This window comes from Sceloporus occidentalis, unplaced genomic scaffold (genome assembly GCF_023333645.1).
Source record: "Sceloporus occidentalis isolate IW3139 unplaced genomic scaffold, rSceOcc1.0.p SCAF_386, whole genome shotgun sequence".
Classification (NCBI taxonomy): Eukaryota; Metazoa; Chordata; class Lepidosauria; order Squamata; family Phrynosomatidae; genus Sceloporus; species Sceloporus occidentalis.
In genome coordinates, this window is record NW_028317366.1 from 23,942 (window position 1) to 42,907 (window position 18,966).

At 43.6% G+C, this 18,966-nt stretch overlaps 1 protein-coding gene across 1 annotated transcript in view; it reads right to left on the bottom strand.

Annotated features, from left to right (window-relative positions):
- Window positions 1-8,142: 8,142 nt before the first annotated feature.
- Window positions 8,143-18,966, bottom strand: part of LOC149273302 (F-actin-monooxygenase MICAL3-like) — a 42,513-nt gene continuing 31,689 nt past the window's right edge. The window contains exons 25-30 of the mRNA XM_089506462.1: window positions 18,818-18,912; window positions 15,412-15,519; window positions 15,194-15,287; window positions 9,155-9,254; window positions 8,717-8,790; window positions 8,143-8,327 (exon numbers count right to left, since the gene is read on the bottom strand). Coding sequence (XP_089362588.1) covers window positions 8,143-8,327; window positions 8,717-8,790; window positions 9,155-9,254; window positions 15,194-15,287; window positions 15,412-15,519; window positions 18,818-18,912 — 656 coding nt within the window. The remainder of the gene's footprint in view (window positions 8,328-8,716; window positions 8,791-9,154; window positions 9,255-15,193; window positions 15,288-15,411; window positions 15,520-18,817; window positions 18,913-18,966) is intronic.

An 18,966-nucleotide genomic window follows, 5' to 3' on the forward strand; every position in this document is an offset into this window, starting at 1 on the left:
CAGCAAGCAGCTGTATAGATTAGCCTGGGACGAGAATGCGCCACCGCTGGCCCTTTAAAATTAACAGCGCCCCCCCCAACGGAAAATACATCCGCTTTTAATTATTTTTCACCAGAAAAGAAAATGGCTATTTTGGGATTTCCTAGCCACAGAATATGCAAATTTGGCTACAATATGGGATGGCCGCAGTGTACTACAGAGCCATTACGCGATCCACCACCCCCCCCCTCCGCCTGTGCCCCTGCTGGAAACCAGGGAGATCCCCCCCAACCGGCTCATTACCACCATATCCGCACCATACCGGGGAACTCTCAGGGGGGTAAGGGGCAGATTCTGGGGGTCACACACGCTGCGATCATATAGAAGACTCCCAGTTGGTGCTTTGGCTCCCAGTATGTTATTGGTTGATATCCCTGCTTGAATGCAGGGGACTCAATTAAATGCATCTTAAAAGAATGATCAAGGTTTCCATGACGACCGGTATTGGAGCCATTTGGGTAACAATTTTAGCGAGTCGCTACATAGAGTCTCCAGAGAAAGAAAATGATGATTATTATATTATATTAATATGCGCTACAAATACAAATATCTGACATTTTTTGTAACTAAATCCAGCATTTGAAATTTTTTTCCTGTTTGATCATTTCTGTCGGGAACACCTAATTGTCATGTGACACCCAAGCAGGCGCTGATAGGTTGAGGTGTGCGCGGTTAACGTGCTGAGTGGAACAGCAGCTTTTATTTTTAGAATGCTGTGACGTCATTTAAAGGGCCGGTAAACGATGTCACACGGAGGCGGGGATCGGGTCGTGGGCACCGCGGGCACCCGTTCTGCCAATAAGAGAAAGTGGGTGGCGAGCTGTGATTGGACGCTTAAGATAACGACCGCAGAAACCTTAAAATTAAGGTTTATTAGGTGGGAGAAGTTAAATCTGCCGCCTCCTTTATACAGCTTCTCATGTTGGTTAATAAACCCCCGATTCGCCTGTAGTGCCAACCTAGGCAGTGGGGGCGCAAAAACATTACATAGAAACACAGATCGGCCCCCATTCGGCCCCCGTCTAATCGCCAGTTTCTCAAACCTTAATCAGTTGTTGGTCTCGTCTTAGATTCAGGAGCCGTATGTTTAATATCCTCACTGTATTACCCTCTACCACTTCTGCTGGGAGGCTGTTCTACTTAATCCACCACCCCCTCTATAAACTAAAGCTTCCTTACATTCCTTACAAACGGTTCTAATAGTGACTCGGAAGGCAAAGATATTCTGAATGAAGTCACCTGTATTCAATCAGGGATTCCAGTTGTGATATAAGGCGAGAAACGCGCCAATCACGATGCTCAGATATCATTAAATCAGAGGAGAACATGAAGAAGTCGCTCCAGAACGCGTGACCCCCCGAGACTTGGGGTAAAAACCGGGGGACTCAGGGGGGGCAACACACAGGTATGGAGACGATAAAGCCGCCCGGCCCGACAGGAGACTCGAGTCTCATACATGAGCTCCAGGGACCGGCGTGTATAATACGTGGCCCCGTCCAACACGTGCGGCTAGCGTGTGCGAAAACACGGAATGCCCCCCCTGCCGGTACCCCGAAGCGTTAAAGGCGCAGACATCCCCCCTCGTTTGCCAGCAAATAACGCACTCACTGTGTATGGAGGCAGCCGGTCCGACTCCCGCTGCCCGCTCTGTTCCAGGTCTTCTTCCTGCTTCCTACCCGGCCCCCTTTTATGTCCACACACTCCCAGGCCCCGCCTCTTAAAGGAACAGTAACACTCCAACCTCCCCCCTGTGTATAAAAGCTCTGCTCTCCAGGACTCAGGGGGTTAATTACCCCTGTGAAATGCCCCCTGTGGAGCGTGATGGCAAGGGATCCGGGTATAACCGGTATAGAAAGCAGGGCAGGATGGATTTAAAACCGTAACCGCGCCACGTGGCGCCTCCGGGTTTACCGGCAATTCACGTTTTTCCTAAAAACCTCAATACTTTCTAAATGACTTCGAGACACCGGAGATATTAACCCTTTAATAGCCCGTCACAAAGATTCTATTGCCTCTAGAGCCAAAGACATTCTGAACGACGTCACCTGTGCTCAAGGAGAGATTTCCGCTGTGATATAGCAACCAGGGGATATGCGACATCATAATGTGTTAACCTCGAAACAAGTGATGTCACATCGTGCAGCGGTTACTATGGGGTTAATGTATGTCTATGAAATCCACAGCGGCTGCTGGGATTGACGGGAGTGCATACAGCGTCCGGTGTGAACCGATTGTTATTATTATATAGCCCCACAAATTCCCGCAGCGCTTCTTACAGTCCCTACGTTCGAAGGGTCTGAGAAAACTAGAACCGGCAGACCAAGACGGGCCGACACATTGGGCAGAGAGGATCCTGCTCCCAGGAGCTTACAATCAGATTTTTAAAATGAAAAGCAGGGAATTTTTTTAAAGCTCTACTTTAAAAAGGAGCAGAAAACGATGGAATGAAAAGAATCATCAGAAATAAATCTTTGCCAGAAATATATATATTATATAATTTTCTTCAGTATTATTCTTTTATCACTAATATCACATTTAAGCAGCTTACGAGAAATATAGTTCTTTATTATCTGATCCCCAATATACTAAACCAACACCCCGACTCATTATCATACTCTGCCTGTGGGGAACAATAGAATGGCTCAGTCTTAATCACCCAGCCGGACTCTCTGACTAATGAAAGTCTATGGAGGAACTGACTTCATTAGCATTGCCATAAAGCATCAGCTCAGTGTGGTGTTTGAGCCGGGAAAGTCACCCAAAATATCACATGACTGACAGCAACGGTCTGCAGATAAAGGGGGTTTATTGGGAGAAAATAAGATAAAACCAGGTTAATTTTTATATAAAGTACATTACATTTTGGTGTAAAATGTTGTGAAATTGTGAATCTCGGATTACACCACGGAGGAAGCGCGGGGGCTGTTGCTTCACTTCCACCCCGAGAAAGAGCCTGGAAGCTGCCTCTGCACTGATATAGTGCTTTCTTCATATTATGACATAGTTGCCAGCAGTCTCAACGTGTCCGGGACAGTCCTGACAAACTGATTTGTGACCTGCTCACCAGCTGGCTAAGCTAAAGTCCTACATCTAATGCTCACAACTGCGCATGCTTAAAGGGGCTTACACAGGGATGTAGCATATCGCAATGCGCCTGCTATGACATCACATCACACTAAGGTTTAGCGGACATGGATGTGATATCATCTGCTGTTAGACGCCAAACTTAAAGGAACTCAAGTATTGTACGTTGTAAGACCACAAAGTATCTTACAAGCACGTACACACACACACACACACACACACACACGCACACACACACGCACTCATGCATACACACACACACACACACACACACACTTTATTTGGGAACATCACCCCATTTATATCGTTTATTCGTATGTGAAAATAAGACTCAACGTACATTACTTCAGCCTACTGCCTCGTCTAGATGGTATGAAGTTAGAAGGAATGCGAGAAAGTATTTATAAAGGGGTGGTAGGTAAGTGGAACAGCCTCCCAGCAGAGGTGGTAGAGGGTAATACAGCGAGGGGATTTAAACATGCATGGGATAGACATACAGCTCCTGAATCTAAGACGAGACCAAGTAAGGTACGAGGTGTTATGGGAGGTTATGGGGTTTCCTGGAAGTTATGACAGTTTTATGACTATTTTTTTAACGGCTGCCAGTAAATCAGCTGAGACGATTAATCGGGATCATAAAATCACGCTGTTTGTTTGTTTTGTTCGGGTCGCGCTCCTTCACGCTGTTTGTTTGTTTTGTTCGCGCTCCTTCGCCGGCGCAGAGTCCACGAAGCCAAACTGTGATATCCGAGCCTCGACGTCCCGTGGAAATTCCACCAGCGTCGGTCCGTCAGGGGATGACTAAGCGGTTGATTAACTGTTTATACTGATGCAAGGTGTGGCTGCACACCGCGGGGCCCGACCTGCTGCTGGAGCGCAGGGACCGGCAAGTACAACCCTCTAACGGCCAATGGCAAACTGACAACTTGCCCGGTGATCCAAATACCACCCCAGACAAGAAGCCACTTTGTTACCCCCACGTCATACTTAATGTGTTGGCAGAGATATCTTGTTCATGCCTCCCTCACGATGTGGAGGCTTCCATGTACTTTACAGAGGGGTTAGTAGGTAAGTGGAACAGCCTCCCAGCAGAGGTGGTAGAGGGTAATCCAGTGAGGGTATTAAACATGCATGGGGTAGACATACGGCTCCTGAATCTAAGACGAGACCAACGACTGATTAAGGTTTGAGTCTTTACAGCAGGAGAAATGGACGACTAGATGGGGGCCGAATGGGGCCGATCTGCCACCAGATTCTGTTTCTGTAGTGTCCTGCCCGCAGGTTAAAGGTCCGCCGGGTGACCTGGTTGCCCACCGCCTGTGCTGCTAAAACAACAGCCGTTTTTATCTTATGTTGCAATTTTGCAGATAATGTTAAGCGGACCTTCGCCTCGCGGGGTCAGCGGGAGCCGCCGGGTTCTTACACAACCGGCCGAGCGTCTGACAAAGGGAAACTCAAGCGTAGAAAACGTGACGACAGACGAGCGATCGCCGTCTACAGAAACCAGAATATCGAGGGACGTTTTATTGCCCAGGTTTATCACCCAAGTCCTTCACATCTTTAGCCTTTTTAGGCATTTAGGGTAACAGCCGGTAACATACAGCAATAACATATATATATACACAGCGATCAGCCATATTATATATATACACAGCGATCAGCCATAACATATATCCATATATTACACATATAGCAATAACACACATATATCTATATATATATACAGCGATCAACCATAACATATATCTATATATTACACATACAGCAATAACACATATATATATATACAGTGATCAGCCATAACATATATCTATATATTAAACATACAGCAATAACACATATATATATATATACAGCGATCAGCCATAACATTATATATATATATATATATATATATATATATATATATACACAGCGATCAGCCATAACATATATCTATATATTACACATATAGCAATAACACATATATATATGATGAAAGTCAGTAATGACTGAAACGTCGACTTGACTTTGAATAAAATGAAATTGTCAATTTAAAGACCTAGAGTGCTGACCATCTTTTTGAAAGTGTTTTATATGGAAACTGCTGGTTACTAGCACCGGGCTTGGAATATTTGGAATGGTGTGCAATGGACTCTGTGAGTAAATATATATATATATATATATACATATACAGCGATCAGCCATAACATTATATATATATATATTACACATACAGCGATAGAAAGGAGTCAGAACACGCAGAGCATTGCAGTTTGGGGCTGCTGAGACCGGTCGGGGTGCCGATGCGCTGGATTTCTGATCCATTTCATGTTATTTTAATAGACAAAACTGCCTATTTTTATTTTTTTTAACTGACCTCGTTAGAGCCGGATTAGGAATTTCCAGCATAAAAGAGAATATCAGAAGGAAAGTACGTGCCATCAGAAGGTACGCGAGTACCACGTGCCAGCTGTACACCCGAGGTCTGACTCCTGGATCCATCAGCAAGTTGGATCACATTCTGGGATCGGAGCCAAGAACATCCCAGCCGATCAGACACCCAAACATACAGACACTCATCCAACGCACGCTCACACTCACACACACTTTTCCCTGGGACACACTGACCAGTTACCCCCCCTTAATTATTCCCATTGTCACAGGAGAGTGGGGCTTATTGCCCAAGTCCAGAAATAAAGACAAAACACGCAGATACATTCTTCTGAACCTTTATGTATAAAACAGCAACTCTTCTTTCAAGTATTAAAAAATAAGTTAATCGACAAAAAAAAAAAAGTGAAAACAGTGTTTTGAGCAAACTCTCGGGAGTGTAGGAGTTCGGGAAAAACGGACGGAGGGGGAAGATTCATACAGAGACGGGTCCCACGAAACAACTGGGACAGAGAAAAATCACATTTAAATGGACCATGTCACCTAAACAGCGCGCACACAGTGTCAATATAAGCGTAAAAGCAATTTATAGATAATTTTTAGGCAAATTAGGTACAGAGGAAGTGGGAAGAAACAATGTTAATTTGTTTGACCTCATCCCCTGTGACATCACAGCATATCATGGCAGTTGATTAGCATATGTGGGCGCACGATGATGTCACACAGAGGCAAGACACAAAAAAAGAGGTTCCTTTTGATCCATACAATGCATTGCGGGAGCCCAACGTGCACTTTATTCACACTGATACACGAGGAACGCTTAGGCGACAGAATCCCTTTAAACGCGATGGTTACGTGGCTTCTGAAATGTGTGGATGGATGAGCAACAATTCACATCACCCCCAGCCATGGCCGATGGGGCAGAGGAGACGCAGCAATGAGTTAAATGGTTTAAAAAAAAACAAAAAACATCGTGTCCATCAGAATGAGTAACCGGCGATGAAAGCACTACATTAATATTCATACAGAAATGTGATATTCGTAGAATTCTAAATTAAAACAGCTGGTCTTTGCAGCACAGAAAGGGTTAACATTCAGTCTTATCCTATTATATATATATATATATTATAAAAGAAACGCAGAACTGCCCCGGAGGCTATTGGTGTCCATTGCTTCCAGCGGCGCTAACTTAACCACCCCTAAAGTTCACAGATGCCCCCCTTAGGGGTTAATTAGATTACTTTTGTAAATCGGGGTATTTATTTCTAGCTTCTCCGTTCCTCGGCGTCACGCACGGAGTCGGGGGACGCGAACGCCACTAAAACCACCCCCTGCACTAATTCAGGGCTGTCTGGGAGAGGGTCGGCTTGACTTGCGCCTTTCACCGAGACTGTTGTGACCAAGTCGGCAACCAGCAGCAGCAAACGTACAATCCTACTTAACAATTTGCTGCAAAGACCACTGTGCAGTGAGGGGTTAAAAAAAAAACCAAAAACCACACACAAACACACACGTTATCTGTGAAATCAGTCACTTTGGAGCCACAATCACGACACTGTCTGTGCCAGGACATATTACATTTTTTTTTTTGCCCTTAACCCCCCGCAGTGCCGATAGGGTCTGCTACACACATGATGCTTGTGGCCTTTCAGCATTGCAGGGGTTAAGGCCTACGATAAAAAAATAATAATAATGGAAGAACAAAATCGGTACAATCTGCGGCTGCGAGTAGCCACGTTTTCTTCTTACAAATCCTTCAGGAAATCTCCTCCATTGATACATCGTCCCTGGTGGGGTTTTTTGTTGTTTTTTTTTTTAAAGGCAAATGTTAACCCCACGATTGCAAGCGGATTGTGATCGCAATCCGTCCTGTGATCAAAAGGGTTAAAAAGAAATCCCATTTAAAACAAGGGGCACACTAGCCGGATACTGTTAGCTGAGGGTGCTGGGTGTGGGGGTCCGTATATCAGGAGGCAGTGAAGACGGCTTTGCGTTGCACTTCTGATCACATAGATCTCAACAATGTCTCCGGCTCATAGGTCAGAAATAAAATCCTCTTAAAATATTTTTATATTTTTTGGGGGTTAAATAAATTATTCAGGTTAGAAAATAAAGTGAATAATAAATTATTTTTTTTGTCTTGGAGAGGCTTATAATTTTTCACTATTGTGTGATCTTAAAAAAAAATAAAAATTAAAAAAAACAAACAAAAAAAATAAAAAATCAAATCAAACTAAAACAAAACTATATATAAAAAAAATATATATAATTTTTCCCAAGCAGGTCACGGCAGCCTGAAAAACAGTCTGGTTGCCACCTAGTGGCCAAAAGCATCTCGACAGTTCCCAGGCGAAAGTCAAACGTGGTCATACCCAGCACCACTAGAAATGGCAGCATAATGTAAACCTGAGTTAGAACCGCGGCTTGAGCCCGTTCTCCGACATTCTGGAGGGCGGTTTCGTTTTACGATATGGCTCGTGTAACAGTATCTCCTTTCTGTAACGTACGGCAGCTGCCGGGGCCCGCCACGCACCGATATCCGCTCTGGAAGTGCCGCTCGACCCACGCCACGCGAGCAAAACGCCGTCGGGACGTCAGGAGCTCCTGATGTTGTCTCGGCAGTAAGAGGAGGATGACGAGGAGTTTTCAGGACCAATTCAAGTTGAAACCTTTAGATAACATGACTTCCTCGAGGTCTTTGTCCTCTTCCTTCTCGCGAAGTCTCTGCTCCTCCAACAAAGCCACCAAGGCGTCCCTCTGCTCCACCACGTCCAGCATCTCGTTCAAAATTCTCTTCTCGTCCGCCAGCTCCTGTTCGGTCTTTAAATGATCTGCGGAGGAGAGTAAGTGGCTTTCAGTATCTGGCAGCCCTATCTACGCCTCGTACAACATATCTTAACTCATTGCCCCTGTCTCATATCCTTAATGCCCTCCGCACACCCCCTGTCCTTACATCATGAAGGGAGCTTTGTATAAAAAATGACGACATCATTTCTCATAGACTTAACTTTTCCCATTCTTGTAGCGTTTAGCGGATAAATGCATTTTAGTGCTTCTATTTCCACGTGGGGCTAAACTAAACTATTATATTGGAAAAACACCATATATTTATAACCCTGGGTCAAAATGTCTTATTTTTGTGAGACCGGGTGTGATGAGGATGATGGGAGATGTAGTCTGATGATCCTGGCTACGAGCGGATGGCAGCCGTCGCACGTACCTTCCACGGCCATGCGTTCGCGCAGCTCCTGCTGCAGGCGGCTCTGCCGGTCTTCAAGCTCCAGCTCGCGGGCGCTGCGGACAGAAGGAAAACACATCTCAGCGACTCTCTGATCCGTGACCTCGGCTACCTGCGTTATCCAACGGCTCAAGTAGCCCATCGCCGGATCAAACGCCCGACGCTACTCTGTGGTCTGGCCTGGCCGTCGGCAGATTACAGAAGACATTATATATATATATATATATATATATATATATATAAAAAAACTGCTTCACTTTAACTGCTGGGATTTGAATGCCTTTGTAATGATGGGCGGTGAAGGGACTTTTAAACATTTAAAGGGACTGAAGTATTAGGGCTTCTTAATTTCCTCCTGGACCCGGAGAGAAAACCAAACATTTTTGGAACTGTACACTGTCCTCCCCCCGAAAAACTTACAATATCATAAGCTCAGATTCGTAGCGCACGAGTGTGTTTTTCTCCTGCACCAGGCGGAACCATTCTTGCATCAGTTTGGGATCATCTTTCTTACTCATGCCTGTAACACATACTGAAGGTTAATAAAGAAAGAAAAAATGGTGTGGGTATGTGGGGTATTTAATGCACGGGATGGAGCAAATAATAAACACAAAGCACAACATGATGAAAGATGAGCACACGGAACACGGCCAACAGCGGAACACGGCCAACAGGGGAACACGGCCAACAGGGGAACACGGCCAACAGGGGAACACGGCCAACAGGGGAACACGGCCAACAGGGGAACACGGCCAACAGGGGAACACGGCCAACAGGGGAACACGGCCAACAGGGGAACACGGCCAACAGGGGAACACGGCCAACAGGGGAACACGGCCAACAGGGGAACACGGCCAACAGGGGAGGAAGGGGCTCCATGTACAAACACAGGGGGTCCGATGCTGCATGACGCGGCTATGACTCAATGCGGTAGTTAATACCTTCTTTGCTTGGGCTACGGTGCAGACTGGATAAGGATTTTGCAGCTATTTGCATAGTAAGAAATACAGAAAAATACAAATTTGATTTTGGGGGGGGGGGCATGAAATTATGTACCCTCTTGATCTATTAATTCTCCAGCAGAAAATATCTAATTAAACTACAAATTTCATGGCTCTAAGGATCTGGTTTTCCACGTCTAAGTCTAAATCCATACGCTATTCCTATTGTTTCCTACATAGCTATTACTACTCAATAAAACAAGTTCCTTTAGCATGTCCTACTGCTCCATATACCCCAAGTAAGCTCCTTCTATAGCTCCATACAGTCTTACGCCATACAACCCCTCCTTTGGTTTCATAACCCAAGACCCTTGGATGGTCTAGAATACTTCCAACTATGAACAAGCGGCGTCTCTAGAAACAGTGGCATTATAATTAACAGATAATGGAGATCTCACTCTCCGTCCGTGACACCCTCATACATCACACAATATAACATATGCCCAGATTCAAGTCTATGGTCAAGTCTAAGTCTCATCTCCAACCCTACCATCCTCAGCATATGGAAGTAGTCTTAATGTTTATTATAAGATATTAATCAGTTTAAGGTACAATAGAAATCCGTGGCCGGAACCCTAATGGTCTAGTGAAAGGTAGCACAAGCCTTAATCAGGGGCGTGTACATTCGTTCCTCATGGGCAGAACCACAGTCCCCTAAGGGGACTGGATGAAAAGTTTACTGGGGCTAAATGTTGGCTACACCCATTTTTAGGAAGCCCCACCCAGTTGCTACCTACAGCCCTTTTACAAAGCCCGTTAAATCTGTCTTCATATGTGCTATTCCCTCCCTACGGGTTGGATATTATTTCCTAATTCCATGCGAGTGCCAGGGCAACACGTCTATCTCTTATATTCAGGAGGTTCAGACTTTGCTATTGTATAATTCACGGGTCACATGTAGCGCGCGGAGTCGCTCAGAGGATGGTAGGTAAAGCAGGAGTTGCATGTATGTAACGTCGGGTGTTATGCGACAATCACATGCCACGGGGCAGCGCGCGCTGGGAAGGCGATCTTGCGCAAAGCTACATTACCTTCGTGTGCACAGCAAGGGCAGAAGGAGAGAGGTCTACGGCGTGGAGTCCCAGCAAAGGGATCGACTTGAAAGAATAAGAATGGGACGGAGGAGGAAAGTGCGGGGCAGGCGTGAAACAGGTACAAGGGGAAGGGAAGAAAACAGAGAAGAGAAAGCAAAAAAGGACAGAGAGTGAGAGAGAAAACCGGAAACAACAAGAAGAAGGTTGGAAAATAAAACACGATACGAAGAAGTACAAGCATTTGCTCGGAGAAGGAGGAGGAGGAGGAGCCTCGAGTCGCTCGGATCCGGTGGGAAGTTTGCCGGTACAGTTTAATACCGCATTAAAGGTAACCTCCACTGGCTGATTATCCCTGTTGCTGCCGCAGCAGGGATCCCTGTAGATCTCCAATAGACTACAATTCCTATCACTTTACTGGAGATGAGGATAGGGGCTGCTCACACCAAGTGGCTGGCTGAGAGTCACTGAAGCCCACCAACTGCCTTAGCAAAAAAGGGTTACATTTGTATCAGCCTCCCTATGTTTTGCGCTTAACCATTTAAGAGTCTAATGACCCTCTAACGCCCTCGAATGATGAACCATCTTTGGAAGTCCTGACCCCTCATCAGTCTGGCAATCCCATGCGCGAAGCACCTGCCGACCACATAAAGAGCAGCGTGATGGTCTACGGACCCCGCCGCTGCTTAACACAAAGGGTCTGACGCAAGATGAACCGTTAAGCTTCCCTCCACACCTATCCATTTCATAGCTTGTGCTTAATTGATGTCAATGGATAATAAAAATAACAGGGGGGGGGGAGTGCAGTATGGGGTAATATACCTGTGTCTGCATTATAATTTAAAAACATAATAAAATACGAATCTATTATAAAGTATACAAATTTTAAAAACATATTAACCCCTTCCCCATTAAGGATCATATTTTAGCACTCCACAGCACAAAACATACATTATTCATGCACATTGATTTGGAGAGCTAAAATATAATTTAGCCCCTCCTGGCTGATGCCTCCTTGGATTCAGGTGACAAACATATCTCTCGACAGAGGATTCCTTATAATGACTTTAAATACGCGGCTTATTTCCCAGCCTCCATATGACGGCGGCAAAGGAGATCCTGATGGCTTATTATTCATTCGCTTCTTCTTTTTGAAGCCAACATAAAATGCCATATGTACGCAAAAGGGCATTTTATTCCTCCCCAGAAGTAAGATACATCGGTAAAAATACTGTTACGACAATATAAGAGAGAGATCTAATAAGGTGTGATAAAAATTGCAGGGGGTTTCACTCTATGAATACAAAGTTCTCCCATTCCCATGCTCCAAAACAAGCATTAACACGCAGGAAATATTTCAGATATTATATTAAATGTGTTATTAAACTGCTCGTCTTGCAAGGGTTGATGGGAGTTATGGTTCATTAAAAGCCGGAGACTTGTTCCTCTTCAGCCATTCTTACTAGAAAAGGGACAAGGCAACCCCTAGCACCAAGGAATCATAGGGCTGCATCAACTAAACCTGCAAGTAACTGGTCCTGTTAGGACTGAGGAGGTCATGTAATGACCGGTCTTCCTCTATTACCTATACATTATACAGGGCCAGTTCAGCCCTCACCAGAGAAGCCAACCGGGTCAGCCCATTTATAAATGTTTGAAAACATTGTTCTCCTGTAAGCTCCGCGTTTAGTTAATCGATCCCATTCTGGAGTGTCGGAGGCTGCCTATTCCTGCCTCTATTCCTCCCCGCACGGCACGTGGGAACACAGATTAATACACGGCACAGAATCACAGCATGCGTTGGTTTAGTAGCCAATTCACTGCGCATGTATGTCCGTGTAAACCTTTTCCGGGGTTCTAAAAGTACCTGTGATATTATCCAAACCAACATTAAACCCCATACCTATCTTAGCGCTATTTTGGCCAAAAATTTTGGCCAAAACTAACATTTTTTTATTAGCAGAATAAATTAGTCACCCTACATGACATCACGTAAGGCAGCATATGCAAATTAATCACTCTAGTTCATTTGCATGTAAGGACCTGTGGACTGTACCAGGACTTCTCAGAAGAACTTGGTGTGTAATTGGACTATCGGATTAATTCTTCTTGTTGTTTCATGATTAGGGGGGATTAGAGGGGAGAGGATTTTTGGGGAAGGAGGGAGTAAAGTAATATTTGGGGGAGTTTGCTGGTTAGTACTGGGGTGTGATTTGGCCATACGTACCACCCAGATGCAAATCGATGAGGTCACTGTAACATGACTCTCCCCAATAGTCTACAATAAGGAATCGGGAAGAACATTATAGAAATCCGCCAACCAGACAGACAGCAAGCATTGAATTCCAGAGATAAAAGTTAAAAGCAGGAGGAAAAAAACCAAGGTGGAGAAAAAAAATAAATAAATACAATCAAGAGAGACCATGCGCGAAATGAAGATAAAGTGGGAGAGGGAAAGTAATAATTGGGGAGATATGTTGAGAATTTTGAAAACAATGAAAATAACACATCAAGACAAGCACCAAAGTAGTAGTAGAGACAGAGATCAATGAACAGGCAAAAACACATGCAAGATAAACTGTGCACAGGGGTCTGGGCAACTAGTGGCACCTCCGGCCATTAAGACTTCAATTCCCATCATTCTCTCTCTGAGTAAGGCCGGATGGGCGCTGTTGTCCAACCTGGAATGCCGCAAGATGGAGAGGAAGCAGACAGGCCCCGCTCCGAATTGGCCAGGGCCCCGGGGGGTATTATGGCAGCAGCTTTTGGGCTTGGGGGACTGAGATAACGGAGGTTACCCAAGCGGATTACCTTAATGGGGCCGTGACGCAAAAATAAATAAATAAAATTACAGAAATTGGCACATTTGTGAAAAATGTAAAAGTGGCAGAAAAAAAAAAGCCCACCGCTGTCAGGGGAACCCCCCCCCAACCGGCTGGGAACTCCCAGAGCAGGGTATGCTTATCAATACATACATCAATAAGTATGTTTACGCAGGTACACGGAACATCGACCTAATAATCCCATTATACAGTGTTTTCTTTACAAATATTTTTTTTTTTTTTATATAAAACAAAAATAATAAATAAAAGGGTGAAGTTCCTATTTATGGACGATAAATATCAGCAGAATTCGGTTAAATAATGCTAGAAATCCATATAGATTATTCAAAGAGGGATAAGAATTTTCCATCAAGTAAGCAAAATCTAAACAAACAGAACAAAAAAAAAAAAAGACATAAAACCATTAATTAATTTAATCTCTTAAATTTAATCTCGCAACTAAAGCGCTCACGCATGGGATTGTCAGAGCAGAGGGATCCGCGGACGGTTCAGTGAGGTTACAGGGTTAGGTTGTTATTGACTAAGACAGTAAATCGCATTAAAAAAATACAGAAAATAAAAAATGATTATTTTTATTATTGATGATGATGATGATGATGATGATGATGATATCAGTGTGTCTGACTTTCCAAGACACCTCAAACACCCCTGTGAATTTCAGACAAATGTAACTGGCCAGGATCTTCTTTAAAAGGATTGGCTCAGAACGCTTCCATAGTAACTACCAAGCCATTCGAATCCTTCGAGTATATATCCACCTTATAGATCGATACCAGGGAGGTTTCTGATTGGTTGATACATTTTACTTTTTAGTCAATTAGAAAACTATAACTAAGATAAAATGCACAGGAATATCCTAACGATGACCGCTATAAGCAAGTGACCATATAAAAATACTTGGGTTGTACCAACACCAGGGGAAGGGGGGGGAAGTCTGGGGTGTTATTAAGCATTGAAGATTAAAGATGCCCCATTTGTAGGCTTTACAGAGTAGTTAACGTAATTAGTATCACAACACAGATTTATGGAAGGGTAATTTTAAAAAAAAAGGCTAATTGAAATTGTTAAAAAGTGCAAATTAGTGCATTTTTCACCCCTATGACAATTTTTTTCCTTGTTTCTGCCTTTTATATTTTTCCCCACACATTTTAACTTCAAAGTGGAAGAGCGAGAACCTGAAGGTAGTATTGGTTCGGAATAAAAAGGAACGAGTTCTGCCTAAGCAGCGGGGTTTCCTTCTTTGCCTCTGACCTCTAGAATTCCGATACACGCCATAGCTGTCTATAAACGCTTTGAGCTGCGCGGCCCTGTATCTCTGTCGCTCTTTTTTTCTTCTTTGTTTTCACAAGTTATGTGGATCCAAGTTCTCTCTAAGCCCGTTGATGGGACTGATGTCTCGTGACCTACTGGTTTTAGGAATAAATACGTAGGACGCGTCCAACCTCCATGACGGAACACAACGAAAGCCAAATCAGACCAAGACTTGTTGGATATATATATATATATATATATATATATATATATATATATATATATATATATATATATATATATATATAATGACCGCTATAGGGGGACAAATACCTGCTTCTCCGCGGAGGGCTTTCTCAACCGCCACACCTCGTTCTTCAAGCTGCCTCTGCTTCTCCTCTACTTGTTCTAATTGACGCTGAATAATCTATAGAAAAAGTGAAACCCGACAAAAATGTCTGTAAATCCCATGGGATATGAGAGCGAACGAGTACCATATATTGTGATATACATAAAGAATGCTTTAATCCCATCGCCCCGAGGTCTCGTACCTGTGCTCTGTGTAATCTCTTCAGCTCCTCTTGCTTCGCCTGCCGGCGGGCGGCCTTCTGAACTCGTTTTGTAAGCTTGGCGTTTAGTTCTTCTTCAGTGTAGGTTTTCTAACGGGAAAGGAGGAGAGTCACAAATCCTACGTTACATACGGAATAAAGAATCAGGGGTTCTGTCCTCGCTTACACTACCAATCAAAAGTTTGGGGTCACTCAAGGACAAGGACATTTAAATAATAAAAAAAAAATAATTAAAAAATATTTCAAATTAGTTTGCAATGTCTTCTAGAGAGAATAACACCATATGCAAATAAATGACCTGCAATGATAAATGGCTAATTTACAAATCAGGGACGTGATCTATTTTCCTTTTTCTTCACAGTTTTGCAATGCATGGGCTGTTTTCCAGGTTATTACACTCTAGCTATAGCCCTGTTTAGGTGGCGGTGCCCCTTTAATGCCAAAGGCAATTAGAACTAATAGAGGTTTGGAATGGATTGGCCCCGTTATCATCTTAGGCGCCAATTAGGCAGGTGACAAAAATGTACATTAACCAAAAACTACATAAATAGACAGCGGAACGATTTAGCATGCTCTAGAACTTAGAACATAGAAATGATTTGAATGTAGTAGTCATCGAATAGGGTTATACCAGTTAGACGACAACGAGAAGGGGAACGGAAGCTGCAGAACCCACCGCTCAAAGGCAGCGGAAAAGCAGGAGGAGGAATAAAAGATCCAGAGTTAAAAAGTGACAGCGAGGAAATTAAAATGATGTCACTACCTTTGATGAGTACGATCTCCTGAAAGCCAAGGCATGAGGCACATACACCGACTAACACAACACGGGGCGGAAGGGGTTGGGAGAAATGAAGCAAAATGAAATGAATACACATGAATTATTAATAAGGCATAAAACGCCTGCTTTGCGTCTGGAGCCCGCCGCGCGTGCGCGGGGGGGGGGGGTTACGAACCCATAGCTGGTTATACCATGCAAGAGACACGCATTGTATGACGCCATTTACGTTAATAGCAGGGAATATTCTGCGTGTCCCTCCGGTTTCTAAAGTACATTTCTGTTAGATTTAGATTTGAAAATATTAATTTCCGGTTGTTTGGTAAGCAGCACTCCGCGCGCGGACTCCGAGACAGCAAAGATGGTAAAAACGTATACATAAATAAATTAGAACAAAAAGACAGAAGCCGAGACGGTCGCTGGGTTAAGGGCCGGTATAGGGTATCTAGTATGGAAACGCAATATGGCAACCTACGGAATGGCCTTTGCCGGGATGTGTGGGGGTATCTATGGTAAGAACACCCGACGCATTGGTATTATATTGAATCAGCGTGGGGAGAACGTCAGGCTCGGGAATCGGGGTCCTGGTTAGTACATGCGCGGGTCACAAACACTATGTTAGCCACGGAATGAGCAATCACTATGATACAGAATCTAATCTAATCACATTAAGGATATTTATCTAGAAGCAGGTCCTAAAAAATGGAGCTATTCTGGTGCAAAGTGGGTTTATTACCGTAGCAACAAAAAACAATGGTCCAATCGACCGGAACATTCGATTGGCTGCTGCAGTCGTAGGATCCCTTTTAGAACTTTGCACGGGAATTGTGGTTTATAAATAAGCTACGAAGAATCCGATGCCTATACATCCAGGGGAAAGTAATTAAATAGACGGGGGGGAATAGGGGGGTATACAGAGCGAGAGGTCCCACGGAGCGTGAAAAAATATTTAATTGCGTTATGGTTAAAAAAGTGACTTTTCCAGCGGCTCTGTGAGACCATACATTAAAGGGAAGAATGCTAATGCTTTGATTAATCTACCTCTTCTCTGTACGGCTGAAACTCGAAGGGGTCAGGATAATACTGAGAGAATCGGAGGAGGAAAACAAAGAAAGAAGCATTACGTGATTTTAAATTAGTAGAAGAAAGAATGATAAAATAAAAAATTAAACACACAAATTATATATATATATATATATATATATATATATATATATATATATATATATATATATTACATACACATACATGCAGTTATTTCTATAAGGAAGGTCGGGGGGGGGGGTGATATTAACACAACGGCATCTGTTTCGCTGTAAAAGTCATCTGATGGAAACATCCACGGAAATCCTGGCCAGAAACTTTCTTTTTCTGTTTTTAAAATATGGCCATTTCTAGCTGGGAGGCAGAATGACAAGATGGCCAAGACCACAGAAGAGGACACCAGAAGCCATGCCGGGGGTAATTATGCACTATCCAGAGGACAGGGGCAGAGGTCATCCGGGGAAAGAGGCACGATACCAGAGTCACAGAAATCAAAAAGAACAGGGGAGGAAAAGGGAATTCTGAGGGCAGAATGCTCCATGATGTCACTGCATTAATCTCTGTGCATGACATCATACAGTATTATGTTGAGTGTGAGTAAGGGAAAGGGTGGGGGCCATTGCCCAACAGCATCCTTAATCCCACTCCCTAGGAAGGGACCGTCTGCACTCAACAGTGCCGCGCAGTCCTATCCGCGTTGAAATAATCTGCCAGACTACCCAAATGCATAACATTACATTTATTAACACTGAATCTCATCAGTCCCTTCTCTGACCATTCTCCCAATTTAATAAGATCACTCCTGATGAGCTGAATTTATAACGCTTAACTATTTGGTGTCATCACAAACATAATAATAAAAAAAAGGAGAAGACACTTTCTCATTATTATTCCTTTAATCGGTTCTCTGTCCATGTAAAATTATCCCTTACAGATCCTTTAAAGCTGAGCCTCCCTTGGAGACAATGCATCAAAAGCTGCAAAATCTATAGACTATTTAAATCTTATCTAAATCCATAATCAGATCTAAACCTCTGCTTACTACCAGCAACGATGCCCCGGAGGATTTGACCATGAAAGCAAACGAATTGGCTTAATGTCAAACAACGTATTAGCGTACATGGCTCCATGGTGATGTCCAAATGACTTTCCCCCTATAATAATTACGACTCCATTTTATTTCGAGAGCTTCAGTGGATTCCGTAGCGTTGTTACAATTAAGGTGAAATACAGCACTAGCAATGATGTGGATGATCATAAGACAGAGACAGAGGAGAAAGCCTTGCTCTTGCGAGTATACATTCTGTTAGGAGGTCGCAGTCGATCCATACAGTCACGCACACAGACACAACGATAATTTTAATGCATCTGTTCCTCTTGATCTATACCGTGATACCCGTCTCATTTTGCTACTGTACTTAAAAGTAGAATGGCGATCCTTAGAAGAGGTAGAATGGGGGGGGGGGGGGTTCTAATCTTAAGAGCAGAGTTCCACGTTCTTCCACAGAATATTTTAAGAGGCTATTATCAAGAAGCTCTGAAAGTGTGTGTTAGTGAATACTATCTTACCTCCCTCTTGGATTTCTGGGATGATTTCTCAAGAACGTCGTCGCTGGACACATCAGAGTCCTCTGAGAAGCTCAGGTGACGTCTAAAGGCAAGATCTAAGAAACAAGAAGCAGAGTTTAACGTCAAGATCTAAACAAACATATGCGATC